The sequence below is a fragment of the Anabrus simplex genome, chromosome 1 (assembly GCF_040414725.1).
Source record: "Anabrus simplex isolate iqAnaSimp1 chromosome 1, ASM4041472v1, whole genome shotgun sequence".
In the NCBI taxonomy this organism is placed as follows: domain Eukaryota; kingdom Metazoa; phylum Arthropoda; class Insecta; order Orthoptera; family Tettigoniidae; genus Anabrus; species Anabrus simplex.
This window is the reverse complement of record NC_090265.1, coordinates 810,909,732-810,930,848: the sequence shown is the minus strand read 5'-3', so window position 1 is coordinate 810,930,848 and position 21,117 is coordinate 810,909,732. Positions and strand designations below refer to the sequence as shown.

Below are 21,117 nucleotides of genomic sequence, written 5' to 3'. Positions count from 1 at the left end.
ATATACAGACTATCATGCGCACAGTGTAAATTTTCATATGTTTGCCAAACTGGCTGCAGCTTCCTTACTAGATACATGGAACACTTTAATGCCTTAAAACATAATAAATATTCCGCAATGAGTAACCATATGAAAGAAACCGGCCATCAATATACTTCAATAGACAAAGACCTCACAATAATCAAAAGGATTGAAAAGGGGAGGCTAATGACGGAGTTTGAAAATATATATATTTGTTTGGACCAATATTTTAATAAGGAAAAAAACCTGAATGCAGCGATCGATATAAAAAGTCCGTTAATAGAGCAATTGCCAATATTATAACAAACTTTCAAATCAGATAATAAATACTTTAAGATCTTTAATCTGAAAACTCCCACCACAGAAACTACTTCAACACATAAAGATTCCTCTCCATACAACATGCCAAGGCCCAACGCACCGCCTACAGTCTCCTACCCTACCCCCACCCCGACAACAGATAAGGACTCCTCACCACATGATACGCCAATGTCTAACGCCTCGCCTAATATTTCTTCCCCTAAATCCCCTACCCGTCCTCCACAAGAGCTTTTCCATACGTATAACAGAAGGAGTAGAACCACAACAGATAACAGTCACCGTAATGTAACAAAGTCCACAAGGTTTCGTAGTAGCAGTCAAAGGGGTAAGTGAATACATACCATCAGATCACTGTAAAAGCACAATAACACACAACATTATTCACGTAAATTTCCATTGTTACAGACGCACCATCATTCAAATATTATGAAAGAAACAAATCAACTGCTCAAGATTTTGGATTGACGTCCCTTTTGACTAAATACTTCATAAATACAATCTACTACCAACGGAAAATCTGATCGTAAAAACAAGACTAGTTTGATGAAACTAACGAATTCAACATTTTACTGTCCAAAACTATTAAATTACAGTAGCAATCCTCAAAATTCAAAGAAGAAGCTGAATTCCAAACGGATCCAAGATTTTAATCTTAAGACACCAAGAAGTTTTAACTATAATTACGACTCAAGCTTTAACTAAGAAGTCAAATTATAATTGTTTTTAATAAACTAGAATTTTGAGAAAACAATTTTAGCCAAATTTTCAACATTTGAAGACACTGTGTTTTGGATGTCAATATCTTTAGAATTAACGGTTATTCCAATTTTAGTATAGTCATTCATATTGTTAAATTATTAATGTGTTCATAAATTCCTATGTTTATATATTTTATTACATTATTGTTAGAATTATAATTAAGCACAAATTTGTCAAAACTAATCAAATACGACAGGTCTTAACCTTGAGATGATTATATAGGCTGAGGATGCTTGAAATTCAAGCGAAACATGTCCCTATAAAACAGTGTTGTAGCATTATGATCTAACAACATAAAACCAATTGTATTGAAAAGGTGGGATATAGAAAATCACAATATTGTAAGCATATGATTGCATCATCCGCCTGCTTGTAGCTGGCTACATAGCTCACTCGCTTGCGGCTCCGTGCTGTCCTGTTACCTCATGCGTTCCACTCATGTATTTGAACTGTCCCATTGCAGACATTCTTTTAATTAAAAACTATGTTCCAGGCCATAGGCATTCCTGGTACAATATACTTGTATAAAATAACATGTCCTGACTGACTGATTCATCATTGCAGAGCCAAAAGTACTGGACATAAAGGAATGAAATTTTGGGATACACTTATATTAGAGTGCAGGTGCTGGCTAAGGGAGGATTTCTGGATATTCTGTTGCTAAGGGGATGAAAAGGGGGGTGAATTGTTTAAATGAGTATATCTGTATCTCCAAAACTTAAACGTTTACGGACAAAAAGTTGGTATTTGGAATCTCCTTTAAAAATAAAGAAACATGTATTTTTAGTTTCTGGAAAATTCCATTAAGGGGGCTGAAAAAAGGTGAAAAAGGGGTTGAATACCTTTTATGAGGATACTTATATCTCAAAAACTGAAGACATTACAGACATGAAAATTGGTATTTGGAATTACATTTCATAATAAACTCATATTTTTTTTGTTTTTGGAAAATCCAATTAATGAGGGGGTGAGCAGGAATGACAAAAGAGGATGAATTTTTAGAAAGACTATATCTACAGTATATCACAAAAACATAACATGTTACAGACGTAAAAACTGGTATTTGGAATCTCCTGTAAAAATAAACACAGATAACTTGTTTTCTGAAAATCCACTTAAGGGGAACTAAATAGCGGGTGAATTTTAAAAATGAGCATATCTACAGTATATCTCAAAAACTTAACATGTTACTGGAGTGAAAATTGGTATTTTAATCTATTTTAGAAATAAACAAACATGTATTTTTTTGTTTTTGGAAAACCACTTGGGGGGGGGGGGGTTAAAATGGACTGAAAATGTTGTTGTTAGGATACTGATATTTCAAAAACTGAAGATGTTACAGACATGAAAATTGGTAATTGGTATCTCCTTTAAAATTAAAGAAAAACGTAATTTTTGTTTTCTGAAAATCCACTTACAGTGAGGGTGATGAAAGAATTGAAAAATTAGTTGAATAATTTGTATGAGGATACTTATATCTCAAAAACTAAAGTTGTTACAGCCATGAAAAATGGTATTTGGAATCTCCTTTAAAAGTAAAGAAACACATATTCCTTTGATTTCGGAAAATCCAATTAAGGGGGATGAAAGAATTGAAAATTAATCGAATTATTTGTATGAGGATACTTATATCTCATAAAGACTTAAGTTCTTATAGAAGTGAAAATTGGTATTTACATCTCCATTAAAAATAAACACGGATTTGGGTGGAAAATCAACTGCGGCCAGGTGGGGGGAGGGGGGTAAAAAGGAGTTGAATTCCTTTTATGAGGACACATATATCTCAAAAACTGAAGATGTTACAGTCATGATAACTGGTGCTTGGAAGCTCCTTTATAAGCAAACAAACACATTTTTTGTTTTAGGAAAATTCACTTAAGGGGGAGGGTGAAAGAAAGTGAAATAATTGAATTCTTTTTATGAGGATACATATATCTAAAAAACTGAAGATTACAGATGTGAAAACTGGTATTTGGAATCTCCTTTAAACATTTTTGAGTGGGATCAATTTAATGGGGGTGGGGTGAAAAAGGATTTTAATTATTTTTATGAGGATACTTATATCTCAAAAATTGCAGATGTTTCAGATATGAAAATCTGTATTTGGAATCTTCTTTCAAAGTAAAGAAACACATATTATTTTGTTTTTGAAAATCCACTTACGGAGGGGGATGAATGAATTGAAAATTTAGTTGAATTCTTTGTATGAGGATACTTATATATCAAAAACTAAAGTTGTTACAGCCATGAAAAATGGTATTTGGAATCTCTTTTAAAAATAAAGAAACACGTACTTTTTTGTTTTTGGAAAATCGACTTAAGTGGAGGGGTTGAAAATAAGTAATGAAGGAGTTGAATTCTATTTAAGAGGATACTTATATCTCAAAAACTGAGCTGTTACAGATGTGAAAGTTGGTATTTTGAATCTCCTTTAAAAATAAAAAAACACACTTTTTTTTTTTGGAAAATTTACTTAAGGGGCTGAAAATATGTAAAAAGCGGGTGAATTTTTAAAATTAGTACCAGTATATCTACAGTATATGTTAAAAACTTAAGATGTTACAGACATGAAACTTGGTATTTGGGAAGTCCTTTAAAAATACAGGAGAACAATTTTATTCAGGAAAGCACTTAACGAGGTGAAAAGAAGTGAAAAAAGAGTTGAATAATTTTTTATGAGGTTCCTTATATCTCAAAACTGAAGATGTTACAGACGTGAAAATTGGTATTTGGAATCTCCTTTAAAAAATAAAGAAATGTTTTTTTGTTTTCGGAAAATCCATTGAGGTGGGGGTGAGGGTGGGGCAAGGACTGATAAAGAGGCTGAATTCTACTTATGGGGATACTTATATCTCAAAAACTGAAGATGTTACAGATATGGAAATTGGTATTTGGAATCTCCTTAAAAATAAAGAAACATGTTTTTTTCAACTTGAGAGAAGACTGTTTTTCACATGTACAGTTCTATGTTACATGGTCATCTTAGTTCCAAAAGGCAATACCACAAACGTGGTAAAGAGTTTCTGGGTAAATGAAAATGAATTTTTCGCTGAGTTTTTATATTTTAGGGATTTTCAGATAATGTCTTAGTACAGTATCAAGAAACGAATACTTTGATCACATTACAAAATCACGCGAGCAAAGCTGCGGTTAACTGCTAGTTTTCTATAGTTCTCCTGCAAATTATTTTTAAGGATACCACGAGTATGAGTTACCATGCAGTTTTATAGTATTGTAAATATTCATCAACATCAAGGTTTGAGTTTCTAAAAATGTAACTGAGGAAATGACAAATGAAGAACAGAAGTTATTGTGGGATAATAATGTTCAGTACACAAAGGTTGTGAGTCTGACTATACTGCATAGATTTATGAGGAAGCTTGTAGTTTTACTCTAATGCTGATGATATGATCAGAGCCAGAAAACTTCTCAGTTTTACATGGAATCTGAAACACAAGATGTGACTTTACAATCCAAAAATCCCAAGTGTGAAAAAAAAAAAAAAACTCTTCAATTGCACTTCTTCTTCTTCTTCTTCTTCTTCTTCTTACTAAAGTGATCCTATGCGGTCAGGGGTTCATATTTTTGGAGCTGTTTTCTGAAGGTTTTGTAAGTAGTCCCTTGATTGAGTTTTATTGAATTGTTGTTCAATTAACTGCACTGTGTCCTTATGATGCTGTCTTTTTATTTCTTAAGACTTGGGTAGTTTCTTTTCTCTGTTTTACTAGATTTTGATAGGATATTACTGATTTTTGGGACTGATGTAATAGCCATGCCTGATGTCTTTTCTTCACTGTTTCATCACATTCACTGTTCCACCATTGGTGTTTTTTACGTGGTTTAATTGGAGCCAGGTCTTCTGCAATTTGTTTAAGGTCTTGTTTAAGTCTTCAAGTTTATCTGTGATTTTTATTTTTCTAGTTGCTTTCTGGTAATTTTCGTTGTTGATTAACTGGGTAGGATCTACTTTTCTTTTAGTTTTAGGGGCTTGCTTTTGTTGTCTCCTCTGGGGAGCGAGTTAAATTTTAATTTTAAGTACATAGTGAAGTGAACCTGTGTCTATTCCTCGGAGGACTTCAAGGTTATAGATCTCTTTGTAGTGGTATTTGTCCATGCAGACGTGATCCAGTTGCCATTCTCCTTTAGTGTAGTTTCCATGTTGCACTATTATGCAAATATAGATATTTCAGTGAAAAGAAACATCCAGAAACATTTAAGTTATTTAAATTATACAAAGATCAAAATCATTCTTGTACAGACATGTAACTGAATTTATACCTTTGGGGATCATTGTAAATACCTAGGTATAAATATAAGGAAAGATCTTCATTGGGGTAATCACATAAATATAACTGTAAATAAAGGGTACAGATCTCTGCACATGGTTATGAGAGTATTTAGGGGTTGTAGTAAGGATGTAAAGGAGAGAGCATATTTGTCTCTGGTGAGACCTCAGCTTGAGTATGGTTCCAGTGTATGGGACTCTTACCAGGATTACTCGATTCAGGAACAGGAAAAAATCCAAAGAAAAGCAGCTCGATTTGTTCTGGGTGATTTCCGACAAGAGTAGTGTTACAAAAATATTGCAAAGTTTGGGCTGGGAAGACTTGGGAGAAAGGAGACGAGCTGCTCAACTAAGTGGTATGTTGCTGACGTATTTGAGCACCTTCAAATACCGCCGGACTGAGCCAGGATCGAATCTGCCAACTTGGGGTCAGAAAACCAGCGCCTTAACCGTCTGAGTCACTCAGCCCAAGTACACCCGAAATGATTATGTTAATCCAATGAACAGCCCTGGTAATGTTAACATAATGTTGACATATGGCATAACAGCACTTCACACAATGATAGTAAGTAACCTTAGTAATGAAACGTTCAGACACTGAAGATATAATAGGTTTTTACTCATTAAATAACATGAGTGCATAAACACTTTTGACTAAACATTGGTATTTAACGACGAGCTTCAGTTTGGCGCAGTCTGCTTGATAACAGATAACCACAGCATGAATCGGAAGGTGTTGGAAGTGTAAAACCCAACGTTACAAACCCAGCTAATCCCTCTAAGTCACTATTTCTTCTGTGTAACAGTATACAGATTGCTCCACCTGTCACACTTATAAGTTTTGTTATACTCCAAGATCCAACCACACATTTCCACAGGCAAAGCACAGATTAATGTAAAATACGCTTGCATCTAAATCACTCGACACTTTGAAGCACATAGACACTGACGGAATATCACAATATAAATTATATTCTATCCAAATTAATATTTTTTGACGAACACAAATAGTTTGGAAGTAGAGAAATGGCTTCTCTAACCTCAGGCTTATTCTATAAATGATGTATGTACGCTGCAGTTTTGTCATGGACTTCAAAATAATCACGATGTATATTCCAGATCCATTTCTCTCTTAATGTTCTATTCCGTGGGAAACTTAAGAATAGTTGTATGAGAGGCATTGCCATAGTTAGAATAAAACCTGGTCCACGTAGTGCACTCATGTTCTTTAATGGGTAAAAACACGATCAAAACAAGCACATTCTCACATTACTGCGTACAATTACAGATCCTATGTGTCCACCCACTCATATAAATACACTCGCACACCTTTATTCTACAAGGAAACTAACATTTATCATCAAATTTCATAAAATTACACCGACTATGTACGATAACAACAAACCAAAACAAGCCCACATTTCCAACAATTCCGGCTACTCTATTCGCCATCTTTGAATGATCGAGAGTAGCATTAAGGTCTGAGGATTGGAGTCGGTCTTGCTTCAACAGTGGTAATGAGTGCAGTGTTAATCATTATTTACAAATGATGCCCAAGGATGTAAATGTTATCAATCATGAGGAGTAAACATAATCTTCGAGGATATTCTGAAGAGACCACACTACCATAATGAAAGTGGAAATGGAAAAAAGGCACATACATCATCAATGAAAAAAACTTTAAACAGTAGGATATGACAATATGGAGATATGACAATATACTGAAGAAACATCAGAAGACCAAATTTGTACCAATACATGTAAGTTATCATAGCATTCTAGAATAGTGTTGGCTACTGAATGTATGATTCGAAGCAGTGTATCGATTCATTCAAGTCTCCGAGTGAATCGATTTACAGGAACGGCGAGCTCACGGCACATGATTCAGCTTACTCCCAGCAGACAGTGCTGAGTGGCGCACTCACTGGACGTTGACGGGGAGCCGAGCTTCCGCTGCAGCGAGACAGTGAATCATGGCACATCAAAAGAATCGTGAACGAGCGCGGCTCAGTGAGACACATGATACACATGGCTCCCTATCGGCTCACTGGACACGCGGAGAGCCGAGCTTCCGCTGCAGCTAGACAGTGAATCATGGCACATCGAAAGAATCGTGAACAAGCGTGGCTCAGTGAGACACATGATACACACGGCTCCTTATCGGCTCACTGGACACGCGGAGAGCCGAGCTTCCGCTGCAGCGAGACATACAGTGAGCCATGGCACATCGAAAGAATCGTGAACGAGCACGGCTGAGTGAGACACAAGATACACACGGCTCCTTATCGGCTCACTGCAGCGAGACATACAGTGAGCCATGCTACACTGAAAGAATCGTATGCTATAATGGACTCTCGAGCTCAGCTCATTTGAAAATAATACCCATTTGCATTCACTGTCCTCTTCTTACAGGGAGGTTTAAATAATAGATGGATTTATTTGCAGTGTTAAAAAGGTAGTCACAACATAATTCTGAAGTAGCTAGTAAGTAGGTAGGCTATTAGGTTATACTATTTATTATTTTAATGAATCTTAGTATTATAACTTAGTCGATATTTGACAATTAAACTCGACTCTAGCCTGCCCTATGACTATGAGTCATGCTCATGACCACTCAAAAGTACCTGTTTTATATTGGGAAGAACGGCTCAGTATTCTCTCAGTTCATATGTCACATCGTTGCACAAGACTTCAATCATATGTGGATAGACGCAATAACAGTATGTTGAATCAGAAAACCAGCGGGCTACTGTACATCTCGGGTAGCCTATACAAAATATGACTATTAAAAAAATCCTCAGCTGATAGAAAAATACTTTTTTAAAAAATGACTGAGCGAGTTGTTGTGCGGTTAATATTGCGTGGCTATGCGCTTGCATTCGGGGGATGGTGGGTTCGAATCCCACCGTCGGCAGCCGTTAAGATGGTTTTTCCGTAGTTTCCCCATTTTCACACCAGGAAATGCTGGGACTGTACCTTAATTCAGGCCATGGCTGCTACCTTCCTAATCCTAACCTTTCCCACCCTGCGTCGCGGGAAACCTTCGATGCATTAGAGTAACTAGCAGTTTTTTCTAAGAAAGGAGTTCATAGTATGAAGACCAGATGGCAGCTGTGAGCACTGAATGCTGTTGCTGCTGTCTTATCAGCACATACTACACAGATGCAGTAGGAGCGGTGACCAATGAGCCGTGAATCGGATCACTGTATCGATTCAGTAACGTGAACGGAATCAAATGAATCGATTCAGTAAAATGAATTGAATGTCCCATCACTATTCTAGAATTCTTATACCTAAGAACTAAAAGGGATACAAACCTTTATCACCTTCTCCTTTAGTAGGAAGTACCAGCCGGAGATAGCCATAAAAGAAATTTAAAGCCATTCCACTGCCATAGTCCAAAGGTTGCATTCTTTCCATTTGGATATTATCCATAAGTTGGCTTTTGTCCTAGTAAAGAATTAATGAAATGACACTAAACAATTTTCGAATTTCCTCAATTACATGCATTGCATTGAAAATGTCTCATAATGCCAAGGTTGAATGGGCCAATAAGTTGATACGTTGGAAGTTCGAAATGACATTCCTTTGGAGAAAAAAATTGGCATACAAGAAATGCTAAATACAGCGACCTAAGAACAAATGTAACAGGCAAAACAAAAAGCTAAGGAATTAATCAGTTCACAGAGATAAAGTGAGGACAAAAATCATTCACTCCACTTAGAACCGGAATGCATCAAACAATAAAAATATTTTTATTTACCTCTTAACTCCCTCCTTCAATTGAGTTAAAAACCATCACTGAGATATTTTACATCAATGACACTTCTTACTTTTTCAGTTCCGTTTGGGCCTGCTATGGACCACGTGGTTCTTATCTCTAGCAGCTTTCTTCTTTGACCAGTACTCCTTCATTCTTGCACTGTGAATGTCTTTTCGCTCCTGAGTCCATTTCACACCTCCTCCCAGATGTGCTGTTTTTTCTGTTAGTGACTGGAGGGAGTTTGATGTTCTGATCAACATTCTGTACTTATTCCTGTCATAGATTTCACTGGGAGCAAAGTCCAATTCTTGAAGGTCTTTTCTGACAAGTCTTGCCCACTTGGCATTAGTCGCTTTCCCTCTAGAGATGGTGTGGAAGATTCTGGAGGAGAGCCTCTGATTGTCCATTCACATGACATGACCATAGAAGTTCAATCTCTTCTTCCTCATAGATGTTGTAGTGCTCTCCAATTGTTGGTACAGTTCATTGTTGTGCCTGATTCTGTACTTGCCTCCTTCTTTAATAGGGCCCATGATTTTTCTCAGGATCTTCCTTTCCTTCAGCTCCAGTTTTCGAAGTTGCCCTTTTCTTACCATGTTTAGGCATTCTGAGGTGTATAGTACTGACGGTCTCACTACAGTAGTGTAAAGCCTGATTTTGAGGTTAAGGGAGAGGGATTTGGATTTGTACATACTCTTACATAGGTGGTAGGCGCTTTCCAATTTGATGCATCTGTTGTTCATGGCCTGATCTTCATTCATGTTTGGGGTTATCCATTCTCCTAGGTATTTGAAGGAGTTAGTCCTTTGTACTGCTTTGTCCCCCAGTGGGATTGATTTGGATGCATCTCTGATGTTGGTGATAAACTGTGTTTTGTTGATGGTGATCTTCAACCTTACTTTAGCTGCTATGTGGTCAAGAGAGGATACTGGATGGATAGCTTCCTCCACACTGGATGCCAGGAGTGTAAGGTTGTATGCGAAGGCTAAACAGTTGACTGTTAACTTGTTTCTCTTGTAGCCTATTCTCAATCCAGAGTCATCCTTTAGCATTTTCGTCCACTCACGAATGACTTTTTCAAGTAGGCAGTTAAAGAGGATTGGAGATAAGCCATCCCCTTGTCTAACACCTGTTGTGATCTCAAAGCTCTGGGACAGTTCCCCTCTGAATTTTATTCTGGCTGTATCAGTAAGAGTTGCTTTCACAAGATTTATTATTATTATTATTATTATTATTATTATTATTATTATTATTATTATCATCATTATTATCATTATTATCAGAAGCCGCCTTTTACTAGATTTCGGCCCCTTGATATTTCCCATGAATCTACTCAATGCAGTCATGGTTTTCGCTGCCTTATCTGTTACCCGCTGGATGTTGTCCCAATATGTAAGCTTAGTATCAAGCGTTACACCAAGATATTTTGTGCTCCTAGTTGTTTCGATGGCTATCTGGCCGATCTGCATCAGTACAACAGTATTAATCCTTTTCCTCGTCAGGAGGACAATTTCAGGCTTCTCATGTCGACTGTTCAATCGATACTGCTATACGGTTCGGAAATTTGGGCTGAATCGTTAAAAATTGCGAAATATTGGACAAGAATTGCGGCTGTACAACGGAGAGCAGCTTTACGGATTGCTTGCGCATATCGCACAGTATCAGAACCTGCGATTCTAGTAGTAACAGCAGTAGCTCCTATTGACTTGTTGGCCTTCGAAAGACAAAAAATTTGGCTCACACAAGAAGAGCTAGGAAGGAAAAGGGCAAAGGCTTTGGCTCTTAGTCGCAGAATGCAACGATGGCAAACAAGATGGAAAGATGACTCTAGAGGGAAATGGACGAAAAGACTGATACCTTCTCTGGGCGTATATGTTGGCCGAATTCATGGTGAAGTGAACTACTATCTCACACAGTTCTTGACAGGTCATGGATACTTCCGAAAATTTCTTCATAGGCTAGGGCTAACAACCAGTCCGGTGTGCATATACTGCGGTGATATCCATGACGTATTACATACTTTCTTTGTGTGTGTTCATTGGCTGCCACAAAGAAGATGCTTAGAAGTTATGCAGGGAGAACTGACGCCAGGAGGGATCGTGTCAGTAATGCTACGAAGTTAAGAATCTTGGGACCAGGTGGCAGTCTACGTAGAAAATATTCTGCGTCAGAAGAAGAAGCACCTGGACGATTACGACAGACAGTAAAGCAGAAGAAGGAAGATGAAGCACAAGATGAATTAAGCACGACATCCGTCCTGAAGTGATGCGAGAGCGGTTTCCGGGGCGGAGATAAACGTCGTGGGAAAAGGGAGTGTGGTTTTTAGTGGGTAAGAATCTCCACACACTTGTTGAGTGCGGACCCTCACAAGCGTCTTATGAAAGATTTTCCATACTCCCTCGCAAAAAAAAAAAAAAAAAAAAAAAAAATTTATTATTATTATTATTATTATTATTAACAAATACATCACAACTGGGAAATATCCCAGTGGCAATGATGACTTGCAGTAGTGTGATGATAAAGTTAAAACAAGCATTTCCATGGAAAGAAAATATTACAAAAAATACTACTAGTTTAACATTCTAAATCCGACATCATCTTACACAAATTCACACACTGTGCTTACCACTATGGCTTACAATACTATAGGTTGAGCTTACTACTAGCTTAACATTCATCATCATATGTAACTCGATCTGAGTATATATATATATATATATATATATATATAACTTTTTCCTGCATAAAGTGAGCAGTTCAACTCAGTTTATGGATGTGTTTGCGATGACTAAACAGAGCAATCCTGGCATAAAACATACACCCACAAAAATCACACTGACTGGATGCAGGAGGGCGGGGTTGTAATTGACGGAGTTTTCTTGCTTCTGGTTTAAGAACCAAAATTAAAAATAACAATGTTATAGTAACTAAAGCAGACAAAGGTGAAACTACAGTTCTTTTAAATAAACATGATTACATTAGCAAAACAGAAGAGTTTTTTTGGAAAAAAATTATGTACTAACTAACAAAGACCCTATAAATAAAATACAAAAGAATCTAAAGAACATACTTAAAAATTCTACTTTTTTAATAAACGAACAAGAGTATCAAAAAATGATTAATATGAATCCCAAATTACCAACAGCTAAAGCTTTACCTAAAATCCACAAAGCAAATATGCCTGTTAGACCTATAATCAATAGTAGAGGGAGTCCTACTTATAAAAATCTCAAAAATGTTTACACCAATTTTTAGAGAAACATTACAAATTTAATAGCGATTCAATCATAAACAACTCAATTGAATTTTGCAAAAAATTAAACAGTTTTAGCTTACAACCACATCACAGGATATGTTCCTATGATATAACCAATACGTATCCAAGCATACCTATTAAAGAAACCATTGAAATCATCAAATCTAATCTAACTAAACAGGGCAAGTTAAGTACGTACGAAATAGAAGAGTTTATAAATCTATTAAATTTTGTTTTAAACAACAATTATTTCACACTCAATGATAAAATTTACAAACAAATGTGTTTGGGGATGGGTGACCCCACATCAGGAATTTTAGCAAATATTTAACATGAATCATCTAGAGCACAGTAAAATAAAATCAAACACAAAAGGACTACGTTTATGGTTGAGATACGTAGATGATACCTTTGTTATAATAGATAGCAAACTTAATGACAGTGATAATATATTAAACTTTTTTAAATAATCTAGACCAAAGAGTAAAATTCACTAAGGAGGAAGAAAATAATAATTTGTTAAACTTTTTAGATATTACAGTAACACGAACAGAAAATAAATTTAACTTTCAGATTTATAGAAAGCCATCTTACGTTCCAATAGCTATTAAAAAAGATTCCCTACACCCAAAATCACAGAAACAAGACGCTTTTTTTAGTCTGATATACAGAGCCTTCAAAATGCCACTTTCTGATAATAGTTTAAAGAAAGAAATTCAATTTATAAAAAACTTAGCTTCAGTCAACGGTTATAAAATAGATATATCAGATGTAAGGCTTTTCAGGCGTTTGCTCTATTAACCAGCGTTTTGTCTTAGGTCTGACACTAGACTCGTCAGAGTGGGATGTGTCAGACCCTACCCACTGATGCCGGGTGTATGCAGATGAGCTTATCAGAAGCCAATATATGAGGCACAGTCTGATAACTGCATATGGGAGATAAATCTCCACACTGGAATTATTGCCCGCCTAGCAATTCCGAATGGAAAATTCTAAATTCCCGTGGAGGGAATCAGATATTTTTCACCAATAGAGCATGTCAAAAACATATCAGATGTACGGCTTTTCAGGCGTTTGCTCTATTAACCAGCGTTTCGTCTTAGGTCTGACACTAGACTCGTCAGAGTGGGATGTGTCAGACCCTACCCACTGATGCTGGGTGTATGCAGATGTTTATCTTGCAAAACCTAGTCTTACCAATAGGTTTAATAGAAATGCGAGTTAAGAAATGAGGCTCTGGCAATGCTGTAACAGCGTACAGCATGGCCAAGTACAGGTCGGATGAACTCGGCGCTCTGCCGGAGCTGTCTCATTAGCTCAGTGAGACGAGGTAATGCCATTAATACTGGCTGTGCGGACGCGCCAATCTTTGAGTCGCGTTCGCGCCAATTTATTTTTTCAGTTAATGTATCAAATTGTATCCAATGTACACCTCCACTATGCAATACACTATGTTCTGTCTTACTGTTACAGTTACCTTTATTTAAACATTCAAACGTAACATGAACTTCTTACAGACATAAATGACCACTTTGTTTTGTCCATGGCACAAATAAAGCCAATACATAGAACATAATAGTGGATACAGTATCATCATCATCATCATCATGCAGTACAAGGAAACACAATACAGTACAGTATGTAGGCTACACTGGATTGCCCATTATGCTACGCACAATAATTCCATAGTGTACGTGTGACGTCCAGTCTTATCTTAAGAGCAACGTTCAGTTCACAGCAGATGTTCAAAGCACCCACCTTGCATTTGCAAACACTTCGCCACACGCTGGAGCATACTTTACCGGACCCTATGCAACACACCTGCATCCACCATTGCCGATGCAGCATGCACGCGAGCTATTAGGTCTTTTACATCCATGGGTGGATTACTATAAACACGTTCCTTTAAGTGCCCCCACAAATAAAAATCTAGTGGATTAAGGTCCGGGGAACATGGAGGCCAGAACATTGGACCTCCATGACCAATTCATTTCCTGGAAATGCTTCATTTAACCAGTTACGCACAGTCATTCCAAAATGTGGCCGTGCACCATCATGCTGAAACTATAGCTGTCGCCGAACACCAAGTGGAACGTTTTCTAAAGCGTCAGGCAAAGTATTGCCCAGAAACGTACAATAGCGGGGCACGTTCAACTTGTCCGGCAACAGGTAAGGGCCTAAAAGCACTTCTCCCATGATTCCAGCCCACAGGTTTATGCCAAAGCGTGCCTGAAAGCCACGTTCACGGGTGACATGTGGGTTGTGGTCAAACCAATAATGGCTGTTGTGATGGTTGAAAATACCTTCCCGAGTGAAGCTACATTCGTCATTCCATATCACATTCTTTATAAAATGTTCATTATCTTCAACTTGTTGCAAAAGCCATTCACAGTACTGTACTCGCTGAATGTGGTCTTCTGGCCGCTAGTGTTGAGTTAATGTGTAATGATATGGATGCAGTTTTTCATTGTGCAACACGTCAACAACCAGTGTTTGAGATACCTGGAACTGCCTTGCAATATCACGGGTACTTCGCCGAGGTGATTGGTGAACGGCTTCAAGGATGTCGTCCTCTGCTTGTGGAGTACGTCTAGTCCTTGGATGACCTCTGTCCACTACTTGTGGACGAAGATTACCGGTTTCCCGCAGGTGTTGCTAAAGGCAACGAAAATCATTCTTATCAGGATGGCGTCTTTGAGGGTACTGTGCTGCATACTCACGAGCAGCAGCAGAAACTTGGTTATCAGATGCACCCAACACTAAAAGCATATTGCCGTATTCGCTGTTTATGTATTCCATCAGGAAGCCGCCCTACATACACTTGACAGGACCAGTTATGGTTACGCACTGCGTGGTTAGTCAACTCATGCATTCAGCTGAATGGATCACACTGTCATGTGTTCGACTACTGTCATGTGACGACAGGATGTCATGTTTACAAACGCAGTTACACGATGGGAACTAGGGACCTGATGTCACACACACACGCACACACACACACAAAACCGACGTAGATTCGAGCCGTAGCTCCATGGTGCGTGTGGGTTTGCTAACCCAGCCGTATACTCAATGAGCTGGGACGGCAGGTACGGTAGAGTGGGATGATGCACATTTCTCTATTACATTCCGATGCGCTGCAGGATGTGACAGTGTTGCCAGCTTCTCGTTTTTGACTTGTTTTCCAACAGCACCAGATCCGATTTGGTTATAGGAACTTTTGTCTTGCAATAGGATGAGGAATCACCTGCCAACCTGCAAGTGCGGCATTTTTTGTTCACCCTGTATACAAATTCACACATACCCTAAATATTTGAACAGCTTCTACCAGAGTGTAAGGGATATTTTGTGGAACCAAGATGTCCCAACGAAATGTAAGAAAGTATTATATTCAACCTATTATGAACCCATACTATCCTATGCAGCTGGATTGTGGACTACAACAAGACGAGAGGAAAGTAGAATACAGGTAGCGGAGATGAAATTCCTAAGAGGTATTGAGGGCAAGACCAGTAAGGATAGAATTAGAAATGAAGAGATAAGGAAAAGGACAGGAATCTTGAAACTTCAAGACAGGTTAGAAACAACAAAGCCTAAGTGGTATGGGCATATGATGAGAATGGGAGAAGAGAGAGTGACATGCTTGTGACAGTGTGTCCAGACAGTTGGTATGAGACACATTAAGGAAAAAGCAAGTTAACAGAGTGGAAGTGCAAATGATAAAAGCTATGTACAAAAATTGTGTTAGTAGTGTGAAGACTAGTATACGAAATACAAAATGGTTTAAAGTTGAAACTGGTCTCTGACAGGGAAGTGTACTGTCCCTCATACTATTCGTCATAGTCATGGATGAAATTCATAAGAACATTAAATGGAGATTGGGAAGACAGGCAACAAAAGCCATGTTGTTTGCAGATGATATAGTGATATGGGGTGAGGATAAAATGGAAGTGAAAATGTAAGTGCCATCCCTGACCCAGTCACTGACTGGAAAACAGGTTGTAGGTTTTCATATATTTCATATATTTCTCTGTACTATTGCTGCCTATCCACTCCCTCCAAGCCACTTATTTCTCTTTTAACTGCTTCCTTTACCCTGCTGTTCCACCAAGGAGTCTTCTTTTCTTTTTTCCTCCCTGATAGTCTTCCACAGGTGTTTACTGCACACTTTACAAATCCATTTCTGAAACATGTCCATTCCTCTTCCACACTGTTCACGTCATCTTTGGGAATTTCTTTCTTCAGATCCTCTTGAAATTTTTCCCTTATTTCTTTCTCTTTTAATTTTCATCCCCTTATGTTTCTTTCCCTTTTTTCTATTAACTTCGTTATTTTACCAAGTCTTAATTTGGCTACCACCACTTTATGGTCTCCTTCGAAATCTGCTCTTAGCAATGCTGTCACATATTCCAGTTGTCTACGTTTCTCCTTCTCCACCAGAATAAGTTCAACCATTCATTGTCTTTGTCTTTCTATCTCCCCAACCATATCTAGTTATTTTTTGTGAGTTCTTTTTTCTAAACGACGTATTGCCAACAATTAATCCATTCCTTCTACAAAAATCTATTACCAAATCTTCTTCTTCATCTTGGTTTCTATAACTACAGGGGGATGCATAACCCTGTATAAAATCCTTGATTCCACTCTCACGTCCAAGTCTAACTTTAATTATCCTGTCACTGATCTGGTCAATTTTGTCCACATATTGAGCTAGGTCTTCTCTCAATATAACACCAACACCATTAATGTAATCTATAACCTTTCTTCAATTCTTTTTGAACTTTCCCCTTCCATTTTGTCTCACTTATTCCCATCATTGCTATGTCTTTCTTCTCCATATACTCTATCAATTCTTCTACCTTGCCAATCAAAGTCATGACATTGATGATACTGATTCTTTTGATGTCTGGTAGTCCACTTCTCACAGTTCCCCCAGAGCACCGTGAACTGCGCGTCACTTCACGGTGACGCCCTAGCATTTTCTGAGACCTCAATTCACTCGCATTCATTTTATCGGCTGTTTGTACGATGGGTTCGCCACTCCCAAACGCATTTTATTACCTTCTGCCAGGTTCAAATTAGGCCACGCCTAACATGGAATCAGACGCCTTTTGTAGCCGCTCCTCTGGAGTACAGACGCTACGGGTTTGCCCCTTCCTCCATCTCCACCGTACCGAGGTCCATCTTCTCCGCTGTAGATGCCGTTCAGGTCTTCACCCATAAACCAGGGCAAGGACTCTCCATATTTATGACCCCTGGAGAGAGGGTGTCCTAGTATTTTAAAGCCCCCAGGAATTGGGTTGTATTGGGTATTTCAACCAGCCTACGTACTGTAGGGACGCCCTATCCGCCACCTGGGGACACGCTCTGTAGGGGTCAGGTTTCCCTGGTTACTTATTGGAAGTTAACCCTATCCACACAGGCTGAGGTTACAAATACACAAATTCACACATACCTTATATGATTCAGGTGTCTTAATACCTCAATTTACAGTAGGTTGAGCACTGTATTAAAACATAACACATCACATAGAAAAATACACACAATTTTCACAATGCTGGAGTCTATTCTTGAAGCATCTTAAATTTTTGAGAAACGGCTCTCAGACAGCTGCAGGTAATGTATTTCAATTCCCCGATTTACAGCGATCTACCTTTTACTTTATGCAGATGACCTGTTCTACTTATGTAACGTGGAGATGTTCTCAGAGATGTTTTACATTAATTATAAATCTGTAAATACAATGTCTCAGAGTTTACATCCAAGGACATGCGATCCTGGATGAAAATTCACTGCCGTGACTGGCTACAAAGATTTTGTGATAAGTGATAAGTGTCTTAACATTTTAATCTCTACCTAGAAAGGTTGGGTAAAAACTAATGGCAGCATTGTTTAAATGTAATCTCCTCCCAGATCTACCACCTTCTGTCACACTTGTGAAAGGCAATCTACATTGTCAGTTCATCCAACATTGACAATGCCACACAGTGACAGCTGTATGGCATGAACTATGGCTTTTCTTGTGTCGTAATGCTACCTGCAAAGAGATCATAAGTCCATAGACTCACAAAAGGTGAATATGATGCATGTTCCAGTACCTCCCTATGCTAGACACAGAGCAGATCCACCACAGCACTGCCATTGTGACACAAGGATGGGAGTCCTTGACAGCATGTGCTAGCTTTCTCCTTAGTGTGAGACAAAGATTGTGTTCAAAAATATGTCAGTAGCAGTTTAAATTGAAAGTCTTCCTGTGAGATACAGCATGGAGCAATATGACCCCATGGATGTCATACATTACAATAAACATCACTTTCACACCACCACGTTCAGCAGGGTGTACTTTTGTTGGCTGAGGTGATCCTGGTGCCACCATTCCTTAGATTGTCACTTCAAGCATGGGTCTTATGAGTGAGTCCAGATTTTGTCCAAAGTGACGATCCTTTTAAGTAAGTCTCCCCCTTAATTCTTGTAAAAGTTCAGCAAGAGTACAGTGGTGCAGTTTTCAGACTTCGATGATTTGATGAGGTATCCATCGTAATGAAATCCTGTGATATCCAAATATGGCGTGCGGAATATGGAACACAGTTATGTCGCTAACATCCACCTCCATGACTGTCATAATAATCCCACAAAAAATGTCTCACACATATATCTCACAAAGAATGTACAGCAGAATATGTGAATATTCAAACATTTTCATACCTGAGAAGCAAAAGGTCTTATGTCCATTTTGTTAAGAGTTTTCTGCAAAAGGCAGATGTCCAACATGCCCCTTTTCCCTCATAAAAGCACTCTCAACTACCGCCTCTATGTCACACTCTAAATTTGCAGGAAATGGCAACAGGACAACTGCCCTTCTTCCACAGATGCGTTTGATTATTCTGAACACAAAAATGGCCATAAATCAGAATCACAAAAAAACAGACGTACACCCATTTGCTTCTCAGGCATGGATTTGTGTAGATATCTAGAATTCTTTTAAATAGGAACAGTACTGTGATTTTAAAATATTTTGTTTTGTTATTTTATAATTACATGTAAGTTACATTTTATCTACCATATTAGTAAATGCCCTATGCCAGCTGCTCAGTGCCACGGTTTACAGTATTTGGTTAAGGCTTGAAGAACTCAAGCTGGGAATCACTTTTGGAAAATCTCTAATCTATTCAGTAGAATTCTCTACATATCCCACTGGCTGAGATTCTGAATATGATTGAAGACAAGCAAGCTTGTTGTTTTATTACATGACTGATAACAGTTTAATCACTGACCACAGGTCCTAAATTTTTACAAGGAATCTGGCCCACAGGAACGTGAACTCATTTTTAAAATCTCACGAGCATTGGTTAAGATTTTTAAAGTTAAAAATTTCATGATTGTTCCGTATTGAATAGAGAAATATACAATATTATATAGTAGGAAAGATCAACCTTTCAATACTCCGTTGTTAAGTTGAACCAAATAGAAGTTACAACCTGTTCATTTGGGACCGGTTTCAACACATTTGAAGTGTCATCATCAGCCAATTAGCAAAGCAGTGCAAAAATTAAGACATAAAGATCCAAAAACAACTAACACAATGATCACAGTAAAAAGAGTAAAAAGAACACCACTATTTCGTGCCGAAACAAATCTAGTTGAAGTTCATAAGCAGGTCTAGTACAAAATCCTGTTATGCTGCATTCACATATGAAGACGTATGAAGATGTTGTATTTGAGATCGATAACGAGATAAAGGATTTGTTCTAATATGCAGACTTGAAGGATAACTCGTTATTAAACTGAACTTATGATATGCAGTTACGTATAGTTGTTGCTAGGCAGGTCTTGTAGGCATTTGTTTCTCTGGCCGAAGAGTAAAAGGTGACATAATTGAAGTCTTAGGAAAACAGTGTAGGACTTAATTTCGACAATTCGAAGCGGATATATAAATTAGAAAATAATTTAAATCTTTAAAAAGAATAAAACCAAATAAAATATATAAAAAATAGGAAGAAATTTTAAAAGAAATTAAAATGTGAGGCTCAACTCAAAACAGCTTGCCGTGGTGATTGATAAATGAATGGGAGATAATAAATAGAGAAAAGGGTGGGTAATAATGAGGGTGGGAGGGAAAGGAAAATGGGGGGGTATCTAAGGAGGATCATTGGGGGTTGCAGAAGGGGGAAGTGGCATGAGAGGGTATTGTGTAAATTGTGAAAGATTGATCGCTTACTTGTTGACTTTAGGTTATTTAAAATGGAGATGAGAAAATCGAAAAGGGCATTGGGCTTCTCAGAAATATCATTCAGGTTAAGATTTGGACTGAAAAACTGGTCGAGATGTATAAAACAGTTTTCAGTGATGTCTAGGAGAGGGCCTTTATTTAGAGTGCTGAGAATTTCAATATCCTGGTCTATTGTAGTGAAAATATATTTTGTGTCATGTTTGTGTTGTCCCACTGCCGAAAATCTGTTGTATTTTATTGCATTAACGTGTTCAAAGTACCTAATTTTGAAGTTACGTCCAGTTTGACCTATGTAAGTAGAGTAAAACGGTATACGCCTGATTTAGAAAAGACACTTGTTTTATTTAAGGAGTTGGAGTTATGTAATAATTCAAGGTTTCTATTATTAGTTCGAAAAGAAATCACAGCATTGTGTTTTTTGAAGACATTAGCAATACTGTAGGCATTTATATTGAATGTGAATGTGGAGTAAGCAGCTGGTTTAG

General features: G+C 37.7%; 1 protein-coding gene across 6 annotated transcripts in view; it reads right to left on the bottom strand.

Moving 5' to 3' along the window:
* The window catches only part of LOC136857568 (stimulator of interferon genes protein homolog), a 219,471-nt gene that overhangs the window by 146,586 nt on the left and 51,768 nt on the right, over nt 1-21,117 (bottom strand). For all 6 annotated transcript variants that reach the window (XR_010858546.2, XM_068225239.1, XM_067136333.2 and 3 more), the window contains one exon: nt 8,704-8,836. Coding sequence is in view for 5 of the 6 variants with exons in the window: in XM_068225239.1 (XP_068081340.1) it covers nt 8,704-8,836 (133 nt within the window). In the remaining variant the exon portion in view is untranslated. The remainder of the gene's footprint in view (nt 1-8,703; nt 8,837-21,117) is intronic.